The following is a 25,643-nucleotide window of genomic DNA, read 5'->3' as shown; positions in this document are numbered from 1 at the left end:
AATCAATGTGAATTGGAGAACAATATCTTAAGATTTATGGTTTTTAGCTTTTTTTTACAGGTAAAGGGGCTGAGTTTTACCTTTCTTTCCTGTAATAATCAGTGTTGATTAAGAATGTTAAATCATCAATATCCTTGTCCCAGTATTCTTGACAGGCTGATTCCTGTGATTTATATTTTAATTATAAACATAGGCTAAAACCTCCAGTTGTCTGTTAACAGGCAGTTAACATTCAGTCCCTTTGAAGAATTAAGTGTTTTTGTATGCAGAAAACATTTCCATGAGTATCTGATTTCCCCCATTAAATTATACAGTATATATACTCAGCAAAAAAAGAAACGTCCCTTTTTCAGGACTGTGTATTTCAACAATAATGTTTTAAAAATCCAAATAACTTTACAGATCTTCATTGTAAAGGGTTTAAACAATGTTTTCCATGCATGTTCAATTAACCATAATCAATTAATTAACATGCACCTGTGGAATGGTCGTTAAGACCTTAACAGCTTACAGAAAGTAGGCATTTAAGGTCACAGTTCTAAAAACGCAGGACACTAAAGAGACTTGTCTACCGACTGTGAAAGATGCCCAAAGAAAGATGCCCAGGGTCCCTGCTCATCTGCGTGAACGTGCATTAGGCATGCTGCAGGGAGGCATGAGGACTGCTGATGTGGCTAGGGTAATACATTGCCATGTCCACATTATGAGACGCCTAAGACAGCGCTACAGGGAGACAGGAAGGACAGCTGATCATCCTCGCAGTGGAAGAGCCCTGATCTCAATCCCATTGAGCACGTCTGAGACCTGTTGAATCGCAGGGTGAGGGCTAGGGCCATTCCCCCCAGAAATGTCCAGGAACTTGCAGGTGCCTTGGTGGAAGAGTGGGGTAACATCTCACAGCAAGAACTGACAAATCTGGTCCAGTCCATGAGGAGGAGACGCACTGCAGTACTTCAAGCAGCTGGTTTCCACACGAGATACTGAATGGTACTTTGGATTTTGAGCCTCCCTTCATTCAGGAAAACATTGTGAAACATTTTTAGTTTATGTCTTATGGTGTTGACTCTTTTAGTGTTCATACAAATATTTACACATTAAGTTTACTGAAAGTAAAAACAGTTGAAAGTCAGAGGACGTTTCTTTTTTTGCTGAGTATATTTTTTACCTGTACAGTGGTACCTCGTGATATGTCCAAATCCTTTGACTTATACCGAACAGGACCTATATCAAATAAATTTTTTCCATAAGAAATAAAGGGAAAATGATTAATCCATTCCCATGAAAAAAAATCCTATTGTTATTGGCATATTATACATTGATGGGGTTGTATAAAATAATTTAAACACTGCTTAATACTAAAATGCATAAATACAAAAGCAATTAGATGAAATAAATGAAAATTTAACCTCAGTTTACTTTTTAATAACATCTTTGTTTTTCACAATCGTAGATACCGTCTTTCTCCGCATACAGTATGCAGCAGCCATGTCCCGGATACGCATGCCACCTTCATACTTTTCAACAATCAATTCAAATTTAAGCGAAAAAACACAAAATCATGTGAAAATTCACATAAGAGTTATAGCACGGGTTGTTCACTGAATGTTAGCAACTGGTGTACTGATGCAGTCATGGCTTTGTCTCGAGAGAGAGGTAACAAGGATAGTGTAGTGTTCTCTAGATTGAAGTTGTGACACACTCAGAATAACGTTTCGAATGCTGTTTATTTTGAACCATGTTTAACCAACTCTCCATACAGCGTGCCTTCTAAACCACACTCCTCCCTCCGGCAGTCATACATCTCAAAAGATACAGACCAAAGCAATCAACACCTGAACATAAAGCAATGGACAAAAGCATCATTGAACAATCATATACAACAGATAGCACGCGGGTTGTTCACTGAATGCTAGCAACTGCCGTACTGACGCTCGTGGGCAGTCGTGGCTTTGTCTCGAGAGAGAGGTAAACAAGGGTAGCACACGAGTCGTATTCCAAACAAAGGTCATATACCAAGCAAAATTTTTCATGTCCAAACAGGACATATACCAAGTTGGACTTATTCCAAAGCAGACGTATACCAAGGTACCACTGTATTTTGAAAATTGTAACACATTGTAGCAACTTCTTGTTTAAAATTCATAAAGACGCGTTTTGTACATACTAAAACACTCATTTTTTTTTTTTTAACGCCTTTAAAAGTTCAACCCAGTTTTCTTACAACACTAGAACTCCTTCTTGGTCCATGTCCAAAATGAACTGTCTCAAGTAAGAGCAGTACAGTAACTAAACTAATATGATAAACCGGAAAAGTGAATACAAACCAGAATATGTATAATAAATATACTTAAAAGAATTCCCTAACACCAAACACGGAAGTAAGGACACCTAAAGCTCCTAAATACAAATATTTACTAAGAAATGATTCCCCAACACCCAAAAAAGTTTATGTATAAGTTGAAGGCACTGATTTGAAGTAAAAATGAACAATGCGGTGAACAAAAATAATTTCAATAGGTGACATTTCTCTCCCATTAATAAGATTAACTAGTTATAGTTATTTGTTCCTAAAATGATGGTTTTTCATAGAACCAAAAGGTTTATCCAAGGAGTCTAAGATCTTTGAAGGTTACATTGATGTTCTGATGTCATTTAAATTTAGGTGTGTTAGAGATTTAGTTCATATTTCACTCTCCACTATATAATATTAGAGTCACATGGTCATATATAATAATAATAATCATAATAATTTGTTACATTTAAATAATGCTTTTTCTTACTACTCAAAGTGCTACCACACAGGAAGGACCCAGGACATAAATCTATGATCTTCTTACTGTGAGGCAATAGCGCTATCACTGTGCCAGCTGTGAGTTCTGTGAAATTCTTGCTTGCATGATCTAATCTTAAACACAAATCCAGACAATGTCAATAGAACACCCTTGCATGATCTTCTGTTCATTGTTATTCAAACTGGGTGTTTTTTAAATGGTAAATTCAGCAACAATAGAGACCTCTCTATATGACAAGCCATATTAACATGTAGTGATATTTCAAAATGGAAATACATTAAAGATATCTAGAAATACATTTACAGGTATGTGAAAAATATGCTATTTCTGTATATCATTAATGTATTTTAAGATATCTCAAAACAGATGTCAATATATGTTGAAAGAATATACTGCTTATTTTGAGGTATTTCAAATTCATTTCCAGATATCTCACAATGCACAAAAAATTATTTCAAGATATCTCAAATATAATTCAAGGTATCTTAAGTTAGGCAAGTATATATTTAGACATGTCTGAAATGTCATTAAAAAAATCTCAAATTTACTTCCTGTAAAATTGCCTGTGCTTTAAAAAGGAAAATCTGGAATCTTCTTAACTGTGGAATAGTATAGGACCTGTAAGGTGAGAAGCTTGATGCCAGTAATCATTTCGGCACACTTGACTATTCGTTGTAGCCTGTTCTTGTCTTGTTTAGTTACTGATCCAAACCACACTGTAATGGATGTGGTAAGAATAGACTCACACTGACTACTGTGTAAAATTGAATAACCAGCTTCTGTGACAAAATGAACTACCTTAGCTGTCGGAGGAAATATTTCCACTACTGTGCCTGTTTTATTATGGAATCTGTTTTGTTCTTCCATTCAAGACCCAGATGATTATAGAGCTCAAAAATGTGAAGGTTTCCACAACTAACACTTTATAAAGTATGAAGAGGGGAGGTAAGCGCAGGTGCCCTCCAGAAGTCTACTATAATGGTTTTCAGCATGTTTAGCTCCAGATTGTTCTCAGCACAACAAAGGGCCAGCTGCTCAATGACCTTTCTATATGCTGACTAAAATAATTTGTCAACAGTGTCTGCTTCACACTCAACTTGAGATGCTGCGGGGTCTTATTTTATGTGAGTAATGCAGTGGTGAGTTGATGGTTTAACTTTGAGGCTGGGATCGGCAGCCTTGTTGTCTCTAGCCAGTTGCTACTTTCCTTCTTTTTGCGGAAATAACAAACCATCCATTTGTTAAAACCAAACTCACTGTCCGCATAAAGTTTATCTGACACTAAGCTGCATCACTGACTTTGCACACTTGGGCTTAGATCACAAAGGTCTTGCACTATGCTATGGGGCATAATTGCATCATAAAACTTTGTTTATTTATTTTAATTAAGCAAAACAATGAAAATATGCAATGAGTGCACAGGGAGCTCTTTACGTGCCAACAGTAGAGGAAACAAGACCGGTGAAGCACATATTAGGATATTAACCACTCCTCAAACTTACAAGCATCGAATCTCATTATTTTTCTACTGCACATAGCTGCGAGCCCCTGGAATGTGTGTTATTTCCAACTTGAAAGGAAGAATTAAATTACTCATAAAATCGTGTGAATGCGTCAGGTTGTAAATTTTAAATGTGCAAATGTTGAGGATCATTTGTATTTTAAAGTTCTATATTCATTTCAAATATCTTAACATGTATTTAAAGATATCTTAGGTTTTATTGCAAGATATATCTGAAATTCATTTTAAAATATCTTTAAAAAGACTGGAAGTTTATTTCAAGATATCAAAATATAATTTTAGATTTCTGAACTACAATTAAAGATATCTCAAATGCATTTCAGATATCTCAAAAAAGGACATTTTACAGGAGCTGATTTTGAGATATTTGAAAATGGATTTTAGATATCTTGAAAAGCATGCAGGTCAATTTACAATCTCAAAATGTACAATATATGAGATATTTTCTTATTCATTTGAAATCTTGCAAAGTGTATTGCAGATATCTTAAAATATAAAAAAAGCAAATTTTCACATATTGAGGGTGTGTGTGCTGCTTGACCCCTATTTGTCTCTCAGTGACCAAGTTGTTTAAGACTCTGGTGCATTCTGCCTTCTCTTTAATATCTCAACATTAATAATGAACTACTGGGATGATTATTATTATTGCTCTACAAATTGATCTTTTCTGCAAAATTACTTCAATTTCTCAAAATTTCTTAATTTCACAGAAAAATTTCACAAGGGTTTAATAATCGCAGAAGCTCTGAAAGCTAATAATGCTAAAAATAATGTATGTCTTTCTGCCGTGACAGGGAGGTCTCAAGTGTCAGATCTGGTTTTAATTTGTTATACACACTTAATGTACAATCTATCACTCTTCCATGTGAAACCAGGTAGAGCAGTTTGTTATATACAAAAATAAAATCAGGTACTAGTTAGGGGTGCTATGTTTTTGAATTGGCTGATAGCGATATATGTTTGTTTTCATCCCCTTAAAAAAAAGTTTTTAAACTAAGCTACCATATATCCAGAGGCGCAGAAGCCTTATGTTCTGTATTAAAGTTTAACTTAGCTATGTTTATTATTAAACTATTGACCACAGGTTTAATTGAGAAAATGAAATTATGTAGGCTTATTGCTCACTGAGAATAAAAATACTAAAATAAATAAAATAACCTTACATTTCATTAGTTTAAAAAGAAGGTATTTTATATAGAAAATATTTATCCGTAATACATAGAGAATAAAGGAAAATGTTTCTTATAATAACAAGCCAATTATCTAATACGCTACCATGGCTGTTTGTTTGTCTGTCCAGGATTTTAAATCACCTGTAGCAAACCATTTCACCTATTGACTTGAAATTTGGTACACATATACTACGTGACGCTATCGGGGTTATGATTTGTATTACTCTTTTTATTTTTATTTTATTTTGTTGTAGAATCAACTCTCGGCAGCGTGCAGTAGGGTGGCTGTGCAGCACATGCGTATGGGCGCCGTTCTCATTCCCTACCACCTTCGCTAATCATTCTTGAGACAGATTGAAGACTTAAGTGCCAGCTTAACTGAAAAATTAAAGAAAACGTACTAAGTAATTGCAACACAAAAACTAACTTAATCAGTTTTAACGCGAAAAGATGCCGGCGAAAGAAGAGATGCAGCGGGCGCTAGGTTAGAGAAAAGAAGAGCTGCTCAGGAAACGGCAAGAGCATCGACCTCTGAGCAAACAAATGGTAAACAGAGACAGACAAAGAGGATGAAAACTAGGAATGCTCAAGTCAAGTGTATTTACTGCACGTTATCGTGCAGTACGCTGTTACTAGTTTCTTCTATAATGTACTTATCTGAAACAAAGCTTAATTAAAAAAAAAAAAGAAACTATTTTTGTCTAACAAACAAAATATTTTCACACAAAGGTTTAATTAATTGATATTGACAGTTCAATGCTGTATAAATGTAAATGGTTTGTAAGTCAGTTTTTAATGGTTTTTAATCACTAATTGCGCTACAGTTTTTTTTTTTTTTGGAAGTTAAAATGTACATTTACTATTTTTAAACGCTTTTTTCTTTGCACATTGTACCAGCTAGACATTTCTAATTCTTGAGGTGTAGTTATAAATATGGAATACCGTTTTAATGCAGCAGTATTTGTTTTTTAACAAAACGTGTACTATATGACACACACAAATAATAAAAATAGCACAAACCTTTAAAAAGCCAAAAATCTATCAAGTGTTCATGTTTATCAAGAAGACACAAGGATAGCATACTTAACAAGTAAAATAGACTCACTTTACTGTGAAGCAAACAAGCCTATTGTTTACTAAGCAGAATGTTTTTCTTCTAATTGAAAATTTGAGCTGCTATACTTAACAAAAGCTTGTTCACTGTCTAAACTTAGACTGCATCTGCTTTAATTATAGCATAAAATTAAGTTGGCTGAATACATAGTCATTTGCCTAATTGCACAAGGTGACTCCTCCAATTCCTTTTTCTTAGTTTATTATTCCACTTTCTTTATTGTAAAGGCTAATGTTCTTGTCTTCTCTCTCTGGTAAAGTCTGCCTTACTACTCTCTTTTTCAGGAAGTTTGCAACAGGGAAAAAAAAAAAGACGTGCTGTAGCGGAACTACTCCAATTCAGTGGAACCTCGATTCACGATCATAATTCGTTCCAAAACTCGGGTTGTGAACCGATTTGGTCGTGACCCGAAACAATTTCCCCAAAAGGATTGTATGTAAATACAATTAATATGTTCCAGACCATACGAACTGTATGTAAATATATATTGTTTTTAGTTTTTAAGCACAAATATAGTTAATTATACCATAGAATGCGCAGGGTAATAGTAAACTAAATGTAAAAACATTGAATAACACTGAGAAAACCTTGAACAACAGAGAAAACTAACACTGCAATAGTTCACGCTATAGCGCTAAGAACCACTCGCTAAACAATTTTTCTTAATGAGTTTTAAGCATAGGGAAAAAATGAACATTTGAAAAATCTGTAATTTAATAAACCACCAAGAAAAGTAACATTGCAACAATGCACGCTACGAACCGATCACTGTAAACAGAAATGAAAACAAGAACAAGCCCAGTGCATTCTTTAACTGCCTTCTCTACCTTATGCGTCCAGCTCTCTCTCGCGTGCCTGTGTGTGTGCGTCTCTCTCTCGCGTGCCTGTGTGTGTGCGTCTCTCTCTCACATGCCTGTGTGTGTGCGTCTCTCTCTCGCGTGCCTGTGTGTGTGTGTGTCTCTCTCGCGTCTGTGCGTGTGTGCGTCGTGCTCTCTCTCGCTCTTTCGCTGCACAGGAAACGCACAAGGGGAGACTGAACACGTACAAACTGAAAAGGGAAACTGGCTTGTTCGTATACCGAGTGTGTGGTCGTGAAAAGAGGCAAAAGTTTGGCAAACATTTTGGTCGTAAACCGATTTGTACATGAACCGAGGTTCCACTGTACCTCCCTTAAAGAAACGCTACAACTAAATTACCATAAAGCGTAGGAAAGTAAATGCTGAAAAAATAATTTTCATACTGTATTGATTGGTGGATAAAGGTGCATTTTTCATGGTCAGTTAGTATTATTTCCATACAGTAGGCAAGATAGAGGTAAAATGGTTTGTGCCTCACTGCTTGTGCAACACTGTGTCACCCTCCTTCATCAGTATTTGTATTATCTTCAACGTCCCAAATACATGATGATAATTTTCTCTGGAAGACTGCATTTTTATCAGCATGGATTGATTAAAGATTTAGTGAACTCCTCACAATCAAAGATCTATATAATTGGTTTATAGGGTCAGTTTAGGACCTTATTATCACTGGAGCTCCTGTTTTTCCTTGCATTAAGCACAAGTAAATGTGTTTGCCCTTTATTCAGAACACCATCTGGTAAAGTTTTTAAAGTCCACCTTTGGTGAGCAGACTGACATATCAGTTGATATGAGTGATTGAATTATTCAAAGCTATGGCACATGTGAAGAAATCAGTAGAGATTATTCTCAACCTAGGATGTACTTACAGCCCTTTAATCATTCATGGTCTGTGTGTTGAGCAGGTTAACTCCTATGAATATATTGCACTTGACTTCACTAAGATACTGCCTTATATGGTAGGTATTTGCATTTATATTAATTAGTAACTTACACAGCCACCCAGAGGAGTCAGATGAGGTGGCTCGGGCATCTGATCAGGATGCCTCCTGGACGCCTCCCTGGTGAGGTGTTCCGGGCACGTCCAACCGGGAGGAGGCCCCGGGGAAGACCCAGGACACGCTGGAGGGACTATGTCTCCCGGCTGGCCTGGGAACGCCTTGGGATTCTCCCGGAAGAGCTGGAAGAAGTGGCCGGGGAGAGGGAAGTCTGGGCCTCTCTGCTTAAGCTGCTGCCCCCGCGACCCGACCTCGGATAAGCGGAAGAGGATGGATGGATGGACAGCCACCCTAGAAATCCATAATATAACTTAGAATTGACTAACATGCAGTTATATAGAATAAAATGTCACATTTATTTTTTTCTGTATTTTTTAATTTAAATAACAGGCAGGCAGTCTGGCTACTGACTAAGGCATTCAAATCATAATACTCAAGGTTCCTGGTTGAGTTCCTGCCTCTGGCTCTCTGCGTTATTTTGATTCCATAGTTTAATCATTCTGTGCCTCTGTCACTGGCAGGGAATTTCTCAGGGCAACGCTCCTTTTCCGTCTCGTCAATCTCTTCTCAGGGAATGGCACAGGTGAGAATCAGACATTGGAATCTGGGCCTCCAGTTATTATTATTCTCACCTAAAGGAGAATTCCGTTAGTCAGCTGAAAATTTTGATGTTTAGCTTATGTGGTGGCTTTTCTGTGCAGTGGCTCTCTCTTTCAAACCTGGCTGCACTTGGGTACAGCTCTTTGAAAAATATTGAAAACATTTATAAAAACATTTAAACCATTTCTAGAACTTGCAGGTCTCTTTGGAGAAAAAGGTGTCAGCTAAAATACATCACGTGTCTCTGAGGTTAGGGATCTGCACTGGCATTCGGAAGGTTGCCGGTTCGAATCCCATAAATGCCAAAAAAGGGGACTCTGGTCTGTTGAGCCCTTGAGCAAGGCCCTTAACCTGCAATTGCTGAGCGCTTTGAGTAGTGAGAAAAGCGCTATATAAATGCAAAGAATTATTATTATCACACAGAGAAGATTTTAGGGTAGGACTTTTAAACCATATGGATGTTGGTTTAATTTCCACCTCCATATTTTTGTACAGACAGCTTAAAAAAACGTAGAGTTTGTCTTTGAAAGACATCAGTCAAATATACATTAGTAATAATAACTGGGAATGCTTTGTCTTGCTAAGATCATTTTTATTTGCTTGTCTATTTTCTGAAGTCTCCAGGAAGTTTTTGCTTTTTGATAAACTACAGTTAGTGTGGTACCTAAAATCACATTGGACATTCTCATATTTTGTGCTCAGAATATCAGTTAATTAATCAGTTAATCAGAGATGAGATATAGGCTTCTTAACTGTAGGCTTGTATGTATATCTGTCATTTCAATGTCAGGAGTCTGAAATTGAAGATATAACGTGTATATGTAGCCATTGTCCATTTCATGTTTAAAAATAGACACAGTTATTTATGATTTTAAATATGAGTAGATTATTTTTACAGTGAATCATGACAGGCTGTTTGTTTTTAGTGCTGAATCACTTTTCACTTCAACCAAAAATGAACAGTTACCAATGTTTTTTCTTTTACAGTTATCAAGGGAACTCAGATGAAGTTGGTTGTTACGTTGCACCTCGCCCCCTGTCAAAAGGAAATTGTTATTTTGAGGTAAGTGGTATGCCATCTTTTGAAAAGTTACTGTTTGGAATAGAGGTTTTACTGGAATTCAACCAACCAGTCTCTTGTTTTAGTCACTTTTAAGGCTTAGAACTGTGAACCTTCTCTGTTGCTGTTAGTGCTGGATATCAGCACTGATGCCCCAATTTAATTTAATTTTGATTCATAATTCCCTGATTCAATTCAATATCAATTTTATCTTAACTGAATTAGCGTGCACTTATACAGGGTGGCCCACGAAAAAGTAGCCCGCCTCCCTGGCGAAAAAAGGCGCCCTTCCATAAAGAAAGAAAGAATTTGAAATGCAAAAATTTTTACTCACTCTTTACAGAAAGTGCTGAAAATGATTCTTTGTGGAATGGAATACATGTCGCTCAGCTCGTACTCGACGCTTGCACCACGCCTACACAGCTTTCGTGATGAGGGTAGTCAATCGGCGCGCCACTCTGGCAGGAAGGCGGGCTACTTTTTCGTGGGCCACCCTGTATATTTGATGTGGTAGCTTTTTTTAGAAATTACTTCAATCAATCAATCAATCAACATTTATTTATATAGCACATATTCATACAAAAAAATGTAGCTCAAAGTGCTTTACAAAATGAATAGAAAAATAGAAGACACAATAAAAATAAACATAAGTCAACATTAATTAACATAGAATAAGAGTAAGGTCCGATGGCCAGGGTGGACAGAAAAAACAAAAAAAAACTCCAAAGGCTGGAGAAAAAATAAAATCTGTAGGGGTTCCAGACCAAGAGACCGCCCAGTCCCTCTGGGCAATCTACCTAACATTAGTCAAACAGTCCTCTTTGTATTTAGGGTTTTTATGGAAGGACCTGATGATGATGGTCACGTAGACTTCTGGCTTTCAGTCCATCAATGTTGGTGCATCAGGATGCTTTGAGTAGGTGGTGGTGGCGCAGTCCGCCACCACAAAGAAACCGGAAAAAGAAACAGTGCATAGAGAACATTAATATAATGTGACCAATTACAGTAACACTTTATTTGATTTCATAACATGTGCATGTAGAACAAAATATCAGTGTTTTTTTTTTTTTTTTTTTAAAAAAAAAAGAAAGAAAAACTTTTCATAGCACTGCACTCATTCAAAATTCACCATAAATTAAATAACATGTATATCTCCACATCAGAGTCCACACATATTATTGGGGGTGGGGGATTGGTTCTCCTTTTTTTAATACAGTGCAATGGCATCTACTTTATAAAACATCTATATCATGTTGCAAGTAATATTAATCTTATATATAAACATCTATCCATAGAAGTGTGTGTCTGTCCGGCCCGGAAGTGAGAGGTGGAGTTGGGGTAAGGGCTCCACCTCCGAGGATACACAACTGAGGCTAGCACGATGGCAAAGCAAAACCTCCAAAGAGTCACTCACTTAGTGGCTAATTTCAGAAGCGAGGCGGCCACATCGGCAAAACGGTATCCCTTTTACTTTTCCTCCCGTCACTTATTCACAAGCGAGGCGAGCATGCCAGCAAATGGAAACCTCCTAGGAGAGAGATGCCCAAAGTAGTTCCTTCCAATTACCTGACATCGCTACATTTCAATTTTTTTTCTGACAATTTCAATACTTTCTAGCACCCTGGGCTTTTTACAGCACACAGCTAGCATAGAATAATCAAATATTACTTCTTAAGTAATAAATGTTCTTCAATAACCTATTGGTTTAAGAATACTCATGTAGACACCCTTCATCTAAACTTCTAGCCAGATTCATTCCCCTATTAGTCGAAATTAAAGATACAGCAGAAAGACCTGTGTCTTTCTATAATTCTACAAGTTACACATACTGTATCTTAAGTTGCTCACTTATAGCAATCATGTTAATTAGTCTTGTAAATGTGTCCTAAAAGTCCTCTGACAAAAAGGAAGCATTTTAAAATGAGGATCTAGAACTGATGCTTGTTGACAGCGTCATTGAATGAATGCGATATAAAAGAAAAATGCCAGCCATCGTGACTTATAATGTCATGATTATGGAGCTACTTCTAGTCACCTGCTTTGTGCACATGCTCACTTGTGGTCTGAAAATTCCAACAACTGCCTGCTTGCTTTTCCAAGTGAGCCGCGTTGCAAACTTTTTTCCACTGTATCAGTACAGCTAGCCACATGCTTAAAAAAAGCAACGTTTATTGGACTTGCCAACCCACAAACTTGTGATTGATGCAGTCAATACAATGGAACAGCACACTGCAAATGCTGGAAAGGCTTTTAGAACAACAGCAAGTCTTCTCAGCAACTCAGTATATAGGCAATGAGATTGCTCCCGGTGTGACTGGCATGCAGCGCACCTGTCTACAATACATCCGTCACAGTTACCCAATCATTTTTAATGTTTTATTTTCACATTAGGAATCTGCTGCCCTGGATGTTCACTTGTCGCAAGTTTGGGGCTACTCTCTCCACTGGCCTGAGAGACGTGGCGATTCTTTGCTTAAGACCTTCCTAAAGCCTTGGTACAATAACTTCACTCAGTTGCTTTCTGGTTGGTATAGCATATCGCAGTTCAAAAACCTGTATCATTTGTCAAAAGCCCTCGTTTTCAACAATGGTGCAGGGACTCTTATCTTTAATTAATTAAATTAAATTGAAGCTTGGAGCTACCCACCGTCTACAGTGTGGATTGTTTAGACTCTACTTGTTTGGATGTTGGCTAAGATTACGTTTATGGGTGACATCAGGGTAAATGATTTTTCAAATTTGCTGCATTACAACAATAATTAACATCTGACTTACACAGCTTACATATGGATTTGCTTTTGTCCAGTTGTTCTTTACAGATGCACCATTTGAATCCACACATCTGATTTAAATGTCGAAGGAGCCGAGTTCAGTTAAAGAGGACACACCATTTTATAGAGATAGTAAAGTGCTTTTTTGGTATGAAGCCTTAACAGGCTTATTCGTGTCATCTACTGGACTCCAGCAACGAAGATAGTAATTGAGTAGGATAGAGGTTCACGAAATTGATTTCGCAGTTAGAAGACCTGGGTTCACTTCCCTGGTCCTCCCTGCGTGGAGTTTGCATGTTCTCCCCGTGTCTGTGTGGGTTTCCTCCCACAGTCCAAAGATGTGCAGGTTAGGTGCATTGGCGATTCTAAATTGTCCCGTGTGTGTGTGTGTGTGTGTGTGCGTGCGCGCGCGCGCTCCCTGTGGTGGGCTGGCGACCTGCCCAGGGTTTGTTTCCTGCCTTGCGCCCTGTGTTGGCTGGGATTGGCTCCAGCAAACACCCTGTGACCCTGTAATTAGGATATAGCAGGTTGGATAATGGATGGATGGACTTGAAAATCAATATTGAATTGTTTAAATGACAAATAACAGAAAAAATATCAGAAAATCTATATTTTTACCCATGCCTAGTTGCTGCTGATAGTTTGTGATTTGGGTGGGTGAGGTGGGGTTAGTACCTTTTTTGTTAATTTGTATGCGGCTTTGGTATGGTTATTTGAAAATGTTCTCTTCAATCAATCAGGAATCCAGTATTTAGTAAGTGACTTATTAGCATCCTTTAGATTGGCTATAATCATTTACCTATTGGCTTTACAATGAAATTGGTCCTTGAAACTTTAATTGGGTTAAACAGGTTTGGGAATTGTGTTATGTTACAGTATGAAACTGTTGTTCTTCAGCCTGCACATAGAAGGGCATCATATCATGCACTCGTGATAAAGTACAAGTGTTTTTTCAATTTTAATATAAGTGGACATATAAATATTTGATCTTCATTTAAACAGCATTTTTAGAAAAAAGGTAATTGAAAAAAATTTTAAAATTTCATTTGAAATAATTTTTGAACAAAAATGAACAGATATGTCATTTCTTTTTGTGGAAAAAATAAGGACACCCTTGACTCTAATATTGCTCATTTCTTAAAGCTGCCAATCAGTCTCTGACATTGACTGGGACAAAGTTTTTCAAACTCTTTTAGCTATGTGAGGATTGAGGGGGTGTCTTGTATGCACAACCCGTCCCTGCACCCCCAACTAAGCATCTTGATGGAATTCAGAGGAGGGCTTTGGCTTGGCCATTTTAGAACCCTCTATTTCTTTTCATCTGTTCCTTGGTGGATTTACTTGTATGTTTAGGTTCAATGTCATATTGAAAGTTCCACTTTGGGTTTAGGTTCTGACAGATTATTCTCAAGAATCCACTGTACAATGAAGAGTAGCTGATTCTGTGATGGTGAGCTGCTCAGGTCTTAATGCAACAAAGCTGTCCCAACCTATATAATTTTGACCATCATATTTTACAGTTGGTATCCGGTTCTTCTGGTCAAATACTGTCTTTGGTTTTTCCCAAGCATGTCTTCTGCTACTGTGGCCCTATAACTTTATCTTTACCTTGCCTGAAAGAAGTGTGTACATTGCAACAGGTACACACGTCACAAATGTAGGAAGGATGGTCCTTGCGTGTGTGTGAACTGTTAGCATTTGAATTTGATAATTGCATATAGCACTGAACTGACCTCTCTGTAATATTCTTTCCTCTGCATGTCCTGGAGTACAAAAGAAACTGCATACAGCAACATGTGGGGACTGGCAAGATCCGGGGAAAAATAAAAACACATGGTCACTGATTACAACCGCAAGATGTTATGCGAATGAATATGAGTAATATTAATAATGTTGCATCCATGCCACAATGTTTTCTGAAATATACTATACAGGTCATAAAATAAATAATTACAAATATCATATATACCTATGTCTCTGTTTTGTTTTTTTTTTTACATCATGGACCATAAGGTACATATTAATTCAGCGTGAGCAGGAACACTCAATAAAACCGAATAAAAAAAAAAAAATCAAGTGATGGTGAGCTACAAAGAAGGCAGATTCGCCAGTGTTTGTGTGTTAGCTTTTATCCCTCCAGATCAGAGAATGTCCAGTTCCATTGCCTCAAAACACCACTCACATCTACAGTTATTCCCAGTTTCAAATAAAAACTAACAGCATCAGATCCCTAGGGCGGTAGTGTGTATCGTGATCATGAGTAAGAGAATAAAAGTGAAACAAAACGGTAACTTTTAAAATCCTATAAATGTACACCATCTGTTACAGATGCAAACCAAATGTGTGTACTGTACAATATTAACAATAAGAGCAGCTCACTACTGAGAATAAAAAATATAGGAGGCAGTCTGGATCGAACCGGGGACTCTTGATTACAAGTCAGCAAATCTTACCGCTAAACCACGGAAGCTTTTCCTTGAACCTTTTGTGAAAGTGTTGATTTGATCTTTGGACTTCAGGCTTCACACATTATATAGTTCATGCCTACATTTTGTCATTTACTACTAAAATATGAAAAACGTTTCTGTTTTAACAATGTGTTTACACAGATTATTGTAGAAACAGAACACACATGAAATGCATGTGTTCCAAATAACAATCTATTATTTCCACTCTAAAACTCCAACACTTCACTCCCAGATAATCAAGGCATGAGCTGGGAGAACTTTGTGCATGTTCTGCGGCAGTGGGGGGGATGGAATAGCAGGCTGCTAGTCTTTATCGGCACATTTACAAGACAAAACACACTGGCAGAGAAGTGCGAACAGATTTAAGGTGGGCCGGATCTATGAGTTTTTTCGTAGGCTCTGGTAATTCTAGTGTTAAATAAGACAGCACCATATGAGATCCTCTCTCATGATATTCTAATCATTTGCGCCTCATTCTAAATTTGCATTCATATTTATTTAAATTACTGTATACAATGAACTACAAAATGTAAATGTGGCATGATTTTGGTTATTATCACCTTTGTCAATCGGTACTGTTTAAGTGAAAATCAAATCTTGTTCATGAGGTGTACTTACATTTTCACATGACTGTATTAAACTGAAGTGCACCTCACACATGTCTTCCCCAATCACTCATTCTGTTTACTTTGTGCTCACTTTGCTGACCTGAGTGTTACATAGGAAGGGGTGGAGGACTGCTGCTGTTCGTGATTCATTCACATACTTATCACATCCACCACCATAGCAAAGTAAAATGCTTACTCTACACATTGTGGTGAAGGCTTCATTTTTCAATTGTGTTTGAAGATAGGCTTTTTCCACCCTGATTGCCCAGGTGTGTTGTGGTCAGAGTTGCCCTTTCCTTGTCTGTGAGTCTTTGTTCAGCAATATTGTTCGTCAAAGAATCTGTTAAGTCTGGTTTCCAGTGACTCACTGAGCAGCGCAGCTTCACAAAGTAGTTGATAATGGGGGTGAACAACCAGTAAAATCAAAACATTTGGCATTGACCACTTCTTACGTTAAGTATTTAGAGGGTGTTACCTACCTGAGAATGTCTGTCAGTGCTGTAACTCAGTATTGAAACTATGGGAACCGCAAATTCATTTTGAAAGTAATCAGTTTTTGTCTGATCCCAATTGTATACCAACTCAGCATATCTTAAACAGCTTTTAGGTCTTTGTCTCCATTTATCTTCTTTTTCCCTAATTACAAAATAAATCTACTTCATTTTCTAAAAATGACCTAGCCACATGTAATTTTTCTTTACAGTTCATAAACTTTGGTTTTGTGCTTCACATTTTTCATCAGTTTTTACTTTTTTTTTTTTTCTTTCCCTACAAAATGTATATATCATAGGTATGCAGTGTGTGCACATTATGTCTGTATGTATATACATATGCATACAGTGTATTCATCCCCTTGGAAATTTTCACATTTTATGTGGGGAACCTGAAGCAGTCTGCAAGAATCTTGCCTTTGGAGCAGGTTTTTGCACAGAATGCTCAAAGAATGGCTTAAAAACAACATTGTTAATATTCTGGAGTGGATGAATTGATTCGAATTGAGAATTTGTGAATGGACTTGAAAGAGGCTGTTCATGCACAATCCTCCTGCAACATAACACAGCATGAGTAGTTTTGTCAAAGAAGAATGGAGATAAGTTGCAGTGTCCAGATGTGCAAAGCTGATGAAAAGAGAGACTTGAACACACAAACCCATGGCTGCCATCTACTAAATACAATTACTTTGTTTTATACTTGTGACTAATTTAGACTGCTTTGCATAGATCTGGTTTGACATTAAAGACACTTTTTCTATTGGTTAATATCAAAAAAGCTAAATTAAATCCATTGTGAATTAATGTCCCCTGCGATGGACTGGTGGATTGTTCTGGGAATGGTTCATGTCTCGCTCCCAATGTTTGTGGGATAGGCTGCAGACCTGATCAGGTTTAAGTAGGCTTAGAAAATGGTATGGTGATTCAATTTTGTATAACAGGGCTCTAAACTAACTTTTTGCACTGGTTGCACTGGTGCGCCTAACTTTTTTTCTTAGGTGCACCAGCACAACAGTTAGGTGCACCCAAATTTTCAACCGCATCACATTTAATACCACAGTTTTACACGTTCACTTTATTTATTTATTTTTTTTTATATCGCTGTCCATATAGGCAATATTGACTTGTAAATGATTGATTAACAATCTGGTCAATATAAAGTTCTTTATTTGAAGGCAAGCACAATTCTACAAGAAAGGTAACTTACTGAAAAAGTGTTGGTGCTTAAAGTGCTGAGCTGAAATTTAAACTTAAAAAATCTCAAGATAAATTAACTAAAAAGAAAATCTAAATTAAGTGTTTTAAGGGCTTCAAACTGAACATCTCATGGCTCAATGTCTTATGGACTATCCTCCATTGCAGTCACATGCCCCTCGGATGGCCAACTCCTGTAGTTTGGCCTTCTTGATCGTTGGTCTTGACTAAACCAGCTGGCCACACTCTCTAGCCTCAAAATCTTCCAGACTTGGGCATGAGCATGCTCGACCTCAATGTGTCCAATAAGTATATTCACCGGTCTTCCTCTCCGCAAGATACGACCGTACACAATGACGCATTCCTTTGTGGCGATATCTGTGTCTCCGTCGATCAGGAATGCCATGTACGCACTGTTCGCAATTTGCACAGACGTCTTTTTTTTCAATGTATCTGCGATGACTCTTATAAATTGGGCGCACGCGACATCATTGCTGTACGTCGGGTTTACGTTCAAGCCATTTTTCTTCATAAGAATTATTTCGGACTTGAATTTAGTGAAGGGAAGTTCTTCTTTTGCAATATTGTAGGCAACGTTAAACTTAATTATCATCTCGACCTCGTCTGATGATCTGTTTGCTGCTGCCTGCCGCCGAAAGGAAGCGGGAGAGGGACACTTGAGCAGTGCATTTATCGCGGCATGTAATGCGTTTTATAGATGCATTGTGATTTTTTCAGCGTTTCAATTCTAAATGTATTAGAACCAGTCACAAATGCACTACTGCCGGCCATGGTCTTCCCACACTCTTTACAGTAAATACAGTGCATTATATTATCGGCTTTACTGTATCTTAGCCAGGGAAACTGGTCAAGCCACTCTTTTCGAAATGTATACACTTTACCCCTTTTAATTTCAGTGGGCTCGGACTCGATCGTATGTGGCTCATTATCTAATGCCGTCACCGGACCAGGGCTTGCTATAACTTGGGAGGTTGGTGGCTCCGTGTCAGAGCATTGGTTATGATTTTCGGACGGATCAGGCCCTAACTTAACATTCTTAACTAAAAAGCTGTCAATCGTTCTTTTCATCTTCTCTCATAATCCGCGGCTACATCCACTGTTTACCCGATGGGCTACTCACCTCTCTCTGTCTGACTGCATCACATGCATTTTCAAACGTACACACACGTACAGGAATATCTGGACCACGGCCAATCAGGGGGTTTCCGCCCTTCACTATCTCTGATTGGTTTAGACCACGATATGGGCCTAATGTGTGTCTGTTGTTGAACAACAGGGAGACTTTAAGAGTCACGGAGTTTCGTTTTTTTTTCCCCCTCGAACGGCTGGTCGCACCGGTGCAACCTTTGATTTTTTTTATTCGCACCATTGAGAAATTAGGTCGCACTCTAGAGCCCTGTATAATAATAAAATGTGAAAACTTCCCAAGAGTTGAATACTTTTTATAACATTGTATATGTATGGACTGTATATGTTTACATACTGTATATAATATAAAAGCAGATAGAATTGTGATGGGGTCAAAATTTAAGGTTTCAGTTTTCAAAAGGTTTACAAATTTTACGCATCTTAACCATGACATGATTACATTTTTTTTCTTTGTGTTTGTATATGTGTAAGGATGTGAGCCTATGGAGATGATAACTCAAAAACAAATCACTCAGAATGAAAAGTGGCATGGTTATTATTAGCACTATAAAATACTTGAAGCGTATATAATTTTGCTGCTCATATATAATAATTTTTAGTTTTTACACACATTTGTATACCAAATACAGCATAGTTGTAGAAGAAATATATTCATTTTTTTAATTAAGATATTATTCTTCCATTTTTTTCTTTCATAGTATATGTTCTCTGATGTATGCTTTTGTCTGTGGTGTACTGTAACCTTCTTATCAGCTAGTGCTGATTTTAGGCTTAGTTTCCCTTTCTGACTCTTAGAAGCCGAGAGGAGATAAGAAACACTTATATGTATCCATTGGCTTTTGTATTGTTGAGTGGTTCTACATCCAACTTAAATAAACGGCTATCCAAGGGAAAAATAGAGTACAGTCAAATGCAATGGCTACAAAATGAGCCAAATAAGTCCAAATAAGTGACTTGTGTAACCTAGTCATCTTCCCACAAGTCCATGGTAATGTTTCTCAGGGGAAATCTTGCTTTATTTGACAAATGATTGCTTAAACCCTAAAGAATGCCTTTGCTAATTTGCTCAGTGATGTAAAGTTTAATCCTAGGTATTAAGAAAGACATTATGATAGTCATCGGTTTAACAGCCATTTTCCAGGTTTTCCCAGGTTAGCTGGTAGGCCATCAAATGTTTTTCCTCCATTTGTCATGATCCTGAGTAAGACTCCTATTTGTCCATCTGATCATTCTCATCTCTGTTCTTTCTTGCGTTGCTTCTTGTTCCACTTACTGTATATCAGCCATATGTCACTCCCACAGAACAGACTTCTCCTTACACAGCTTTTGTAAACTTTCCCTTTCAATGCCAGGCAGGCTCTTTTTGAAGTTAGAATGTGGGACTGCTCCTAGAATTTCTTTCATGCACCTTTCTTCCTCACTTTTACTGCTGTACTTGCACTTTTATCTGCCTTCAACATGTCGTGTAGTTATTCTAAGGTATAGTAAGTTCACAAGGTGATAATTACAGCAAGTAACTTTCCCGTCAGTGATCATGCGTTTCAAAGATAGAGACATTTTATGTGAACCACAGGTTCATTTTTTTACAACATAATTTAAATGGTACATGGTCTTTTACATCTTGGTGTTTTGGAGTAATCATCATCATTATCATGAATTACTTCAATTACTTATATGTAATATGTTCTAAAACTTTTTGGGTAGGGCATACAGTTTCAAGGTAAGTTAATTATTTCACGTAAAGGAGGCAGATGGTAAGGTAGTTATATTCCCCAATTGTGGTGCTGGAAAGTGGTGAAACAGTGCCTGTTGATTAGCACATACAATTTCACTGTATTCTGTGAGATTAATGAACTTATAAATGTAGCAGACCTTCCCTACATTTTCCAAAATAAATCTAGCATTCCTTATACTCTATAATTCTGTGGTGGCCAAGAAGTACTATGAACTGTACCCCATCCATGGTTTATAATAATCATTTTTGTCATCAAGATAGCATTGGAGCATTATTTTGTAAATCTGAGTGTCCTTCCTGACCAAAAACACGTTTTAATTGCCTTTTACGACCCGCAAGAGGTACGGTGACCATATTTTAACCCCAGGTCACCTGATGGACTTGGCGACAAAGCTGTATGTTTTCTATGGATTTTGATCTACTTCTGAGTGTGGTCCTCTTTTTGTTTTGTCTCCTTGGTGCTTTTTGCTTTACTTGTATTTGTTTAACAATTTTGTCTTTTCTGTATGTATACAGTATCTCTGTCACTCAAGAAACTGAGCAGCAATTATATAATCTTTTTCTTTTCAATTTTCTGTTCTACTGATTATAAGACGTATAACGTTAATTTCTTTTGCCTCCTAGGTATAATTTACCCTTTTGCCACACATTCTGAGATATGTCAAGTTTTTGTAATTATTTTATTATTGCCGAACTATAATTAAAAAGACGTTGTCAAGCAGTTTTATTGTGACTTGTACTGTACATCAAATACTACTTATCATCGTAGTACCAAACACACAACTTTCAACATGTAAGGCCTCACCTAGTAATGCAAACAGCAAGCACAAACTTTCCGAGCCACTCCCAGTGCTTTGATCCTTACAAGGGTTGGGCTTCACGTTCTGTAATGAGTTCCAAATATGTAGATCTTTCATAACCTCAAGATACTGAAAAAGCAAGATTAGAGAAATGAAATTAGTTACTCTCCTCATTAAACTGATATAAAGACTTGATATCTGCGGTTGTAAGTAAAGCATTTGGTTTTGATGTCAACCCATAGTACAATAGGCTACTTTGCACACCACTCTCTTACAAGTTATTTGTATCTGCTAGTATTTTTATTGTTCTCCAACTTTCTATAATATGAATGAATGAGTACATATTTGGTGAGTCACTACTGATTACTCTCTTCTCAGTCACACAATTTTTGCTTCCACATAAAAAGGAAGTTTGGTGATGGGGTCAGAAATTCACTATCGAGCAATGTTTAAATTCTATGATTTTCAAAGCATCGAGGAGAAGTTTATTTTAGCATGGTGTGTGTTTGCCTGTGGAAAATCTAAATTGATTTTCAAATCTTAATCTAATTTTTGGTCAAAAATTAGTGAGAAGTCAAGCAAAATGAGGCAGCTCGGGCCCCTTCTTGATCTCGCCTGAAGAAGGGACCTGAGTTGCCTCGAAAGCTTGCATATTGTAATCTTTTTAGTTAGCTAATAAAAGGTGTCATTTTGCTTCTTACTACATTCATAATGGCTAACACGGTGCAACACCCTAGTACGTCAGAAAAGTATACATTTTTTGTGCATTGCGTAGAGCTTCTGGATGACTACATCCTAGCAAGGACACAGTAATTAAGAACAACCTGTTTCCAAGATATCCACAGTGATCATAGAGACAGTGAAGTACAAAAAAAAAGTAAGATGCAGGGGCTCGAGCCCCTTTCAGTTTCCCTTTGGTGGCCCAAATGCCCTTTTCTTCTATTTGGAAAGGAAACAGAGAAAAATGTACCTGATTGGCTGTTATCACAAGTTATTCATTGAGCCACTTTCTTTTTGCTGTTTGAACTCTTCGAACTGAAAGTTTAGTGGATTTGCATTATATAAAGAAGACAACTGCTGCAATTGTACAAGTAATGTTAGCATATTGCTGTTGTTTGTAATTTATATGTAGTTAGGTCCATAAATATTTGAACAGTGACACAATTTTTATGAGTTTTTGCTCTATACGCCACCACAGTGGGTTTGAAATGAAGAAATAATTACATGATTGAAGTGTAGGCTTTCAGCATTAATTCAAAGGGTTTAACAGAGAATATTTAAGAATGATATCCATCTTTCTGCATAGTCCCCCCATTTTCAAGGGCTCAAAAGTATTTGGACAATTGATTGGTAGGCTGTTCCGTAGCCAGGTGTGAGCAAGTCCCTCATTATTTCATTAACTATTAAGCAGGTAGAAGGTCTGGAATATATTCCAAATGTGCAATTTACATTTGGAAGCTGTCACTGTTAACTCTCAATATGAGGTCCATCGTTAGGCTGAGAAAACAAAACAGACTCTTTAGAGAGAGAGAGAGGAGAAAACACCACGAATGGTCAAGTCAACCATCTGGTATATTCTTAAAGAGAAGGACCACACTAATGAACTTAGTAACATCAGAAGGCCTAGACAACCATGGAAGACAACTGTGCTGAATGATCACAGAATTCTTTCCTTAGTGAAGAAAAACCAATTTATGACATTTAGCCAAACTAAGACCACTCTCTGGGAGGTGGGCTTATCATTGCTAAAGTCTACAAGACTTCACGAAAGTAAATACAGAGGGTTTACCACAAGGTGCAAACCACTGGTAATCCTCAAGCACAGGAATGACAGATTAGAGTTTGCCAGAAAACATTTTTAAAAGCCTGTCCAGTTCTGGAACAATTTTCTTTGGACAAAGGAAACTGAAATCAATATATAACCGAAGGTTGGAAAGAGAAGAGAAGAAAAGGAGTATCACATCATCTGTAAAACATGGTGGAGGAAGTGTTATGGCATGGGTATGCGTGACTGCCAGTGGAAGTGGGTCCCTGATTGACAATATGACTGCTAGTAGAAGTAGCAGGATGAATTCTGAAGTGTACAGGGCTATACTGTCTACTCAGATTCAGAATAATGCTGCAAAACAGATAGGACGGCGCTTCACGGTACAGATGGACTACAAGGCAAAACATATTGCAGCAGCAAACCAAGGGCTTTTGTTCTTTAATTACTAAATCGATCAACTGACCTCAACCCAACTGAACATGCATTTCACCTGCTGAAGATAAAACTGAAGGCGAAAAGTCGAATAAATAAGAAACACCTGAAGACAGCAGCAGTGAAGGCCTGGTAAATCATCACTAGGGTGGAATCCCAGCACATGGAGATTGCCATGGGTTCCAGACTTCAGGCAATCATTGATTGGAAAGGACTTTCATCCAAGTATTGACAGTGATTTTTATATTTATGATTCTGTTATTAGGTCCGAATGCTTTTGAGCCCCTGAAAATGGGGGAAACCATTTATAAAAATGGTCGTCTTTTCAAAAAGGGCTCACACAATATTCTTGTTAAACTCTTTGAGTTAAAGCTAAAAGTCTATACTTCAATCATATCTTGATTGCTTCATTTCAAATACATTGTGGTAGAGTACAGAGCCAAAATTATGAAAGTTGTATCACTGGTCTAATACTTATGGACCTATGTATTTTTGTAATTTGTAAATAATCCTACTTTCTGTATCATATCGGTTTAGTTAGTGTCTCTGGAGAAGTAGTTAGTGGGAAATGAAAACACAGAGCGTTTTGGAGAAATCATTTACTTTTGGTTTTGAATAGAGAGGGAGGCAAAAATGAAACAGGAAAGGATACCAATGCCAAACACCTGGGGCCTCATGTATAAACGGTGCGTACGCAAAGAAATGTTGCGTAAGAACTTTTCCACGTTCAAATCGTGATGTATAAAACCTGCACTTGGCGTAAAGCCACGCACTTTTCCACGGTACCTCATGTCTTGTACGCAAGTTCTCCGCTCGGTTTTGCAGACTGGCGGCACCCAGCGTCAAAGCAATGCTACTGTTCCTGTGTGATTACTCATTATTTTCATGACGCGGCTTTATAAATACACAGAAACTAACCGCATATTGTTTATTAGTGTAATACATCTGATTGTAATTAACTCGTAACAATATAATGGTCCAGGGAACAGCCATAGTATTCCAAATACCATAACTGCTTTAGCGTTGTTACTCTCACTGCACCTTCTTCTTCTTCTTCCAGCTCCTCCCGTTAAGAGTTGCCACAGCGGATCATCTTTTTCCATATTGCTCTCACTGCACGACTCGGAGTATTTATATCACTGTATCTGAGTGTGAATCACAGCAGCAGCTGATCGGAAAGAGAATTATCGGTATACGGCATTAAGCACACGCTACCTCAGCCACTGCAAAATGTTTTAAAGCCTTTCCTGTACGGACCTCGCGGTTCAGAAACAGTTTAATCCCAAGAACTTTAAATGCATTCAATCAATTGCTCCTTGTAGAACGGTTTGTACTTATAAGTACAATCACCTCACTGTAAACTTGCACTACAGTTATAATATCTCACAACCTGAGCCACTTTATAAAGCGCGTATTTACATATGATGACGATATCATTTTTAAGGTGAAATGCAGCAAAATATGTTTGTTAAATTATACACATAAAACTTTAACTTCATTTAAATAATCTATATTCTTCACTGGGAGTGTCGTGAAGGATAGAATAATTTAACATGTACTACGAAGATATTTCAATGTTCCTTAAGCGTTTTGAAGAATCGGCGCTAAGCTTACAGATGGCTTAACTTCTATTACAGAGCTGATTGTGTGGCGATCGGTTACTTGGGGAAAGAAAAGCAAGGACTCTTGGGCGTCCACGCCAATATATATTGAATATAAAACAGAAAGAGAAAATAACAACACAGCTAAAAACGCAGCGACAAATTTCGACAAAAGATAAATGCTTGTCATGAGCACGAGGCTCATGAAACACATGTTTAATAACGTGCTTTAGCTCCTATCATCATGAAAATGACATCACGTATACATCTCAGTATTTTAGTTATTCAGAGAGCTGTAATATCACGAATGTAATGGACTCTGTGTCCAGTTGGAGGAAGAGAGCCAGTTTAAGAAGCAAGTAGTGATTCACACACATAGATCACATACAGTAGAAGATCAAATACAAAACAAAGCATTTAACGTGCTACTTTAATTACGATGTAATTTTGAGAAACTGGTTAATTAAACGATTTTAAGATGAAGTTTATA

At 37.4% G+C, this 25,643-nt stretch overlaps 1 protein-coding gene across 3 annotated transcripts in view; it reads left to right on the top strand.

The window, feature by feature from the left end:
* Window positions 1–25,643, top strand: part of spryd3 (SPRY domain containing 3) — a 154,932-nt gene that overhangs the window by 29,462 nt on the left and 99,827 nt on the right. For all 3 annotated transcript variants that reach the window (XM_039746762.1, XM_039746761.1, XM_039746763.1), the window contains exon 3: window positions 10,043–10,118. In XM_039746762.1, coding sequence (XP_039602696.1) covers window positions 10,043–10,118 — 76 coding nt within the window. The remainder of the gene's footprint in view (window positions 1–10,042; window positions 10,119–25,643) is intronic.

Source organism: Polypterus senegalus, chromosome 3 (assembly GCF_016835505.1).
Source record: "Polypterus senegalus isolate Bchr_013 chromosome 3, ASM1683550v1, whole genome shotgun sequence".
Lineage (NCBI taxonomy): Eukaryota > Metazoa > Chordata > Cladistia > Polypteriformes > Polypteridae > Polypterus > Polypterus senegalus.
The sequence above is the reverse complement of the archived record's forward strand: the minus strand, read 5'-3'. Positions and strand labels throughout refer to the sequence as shown.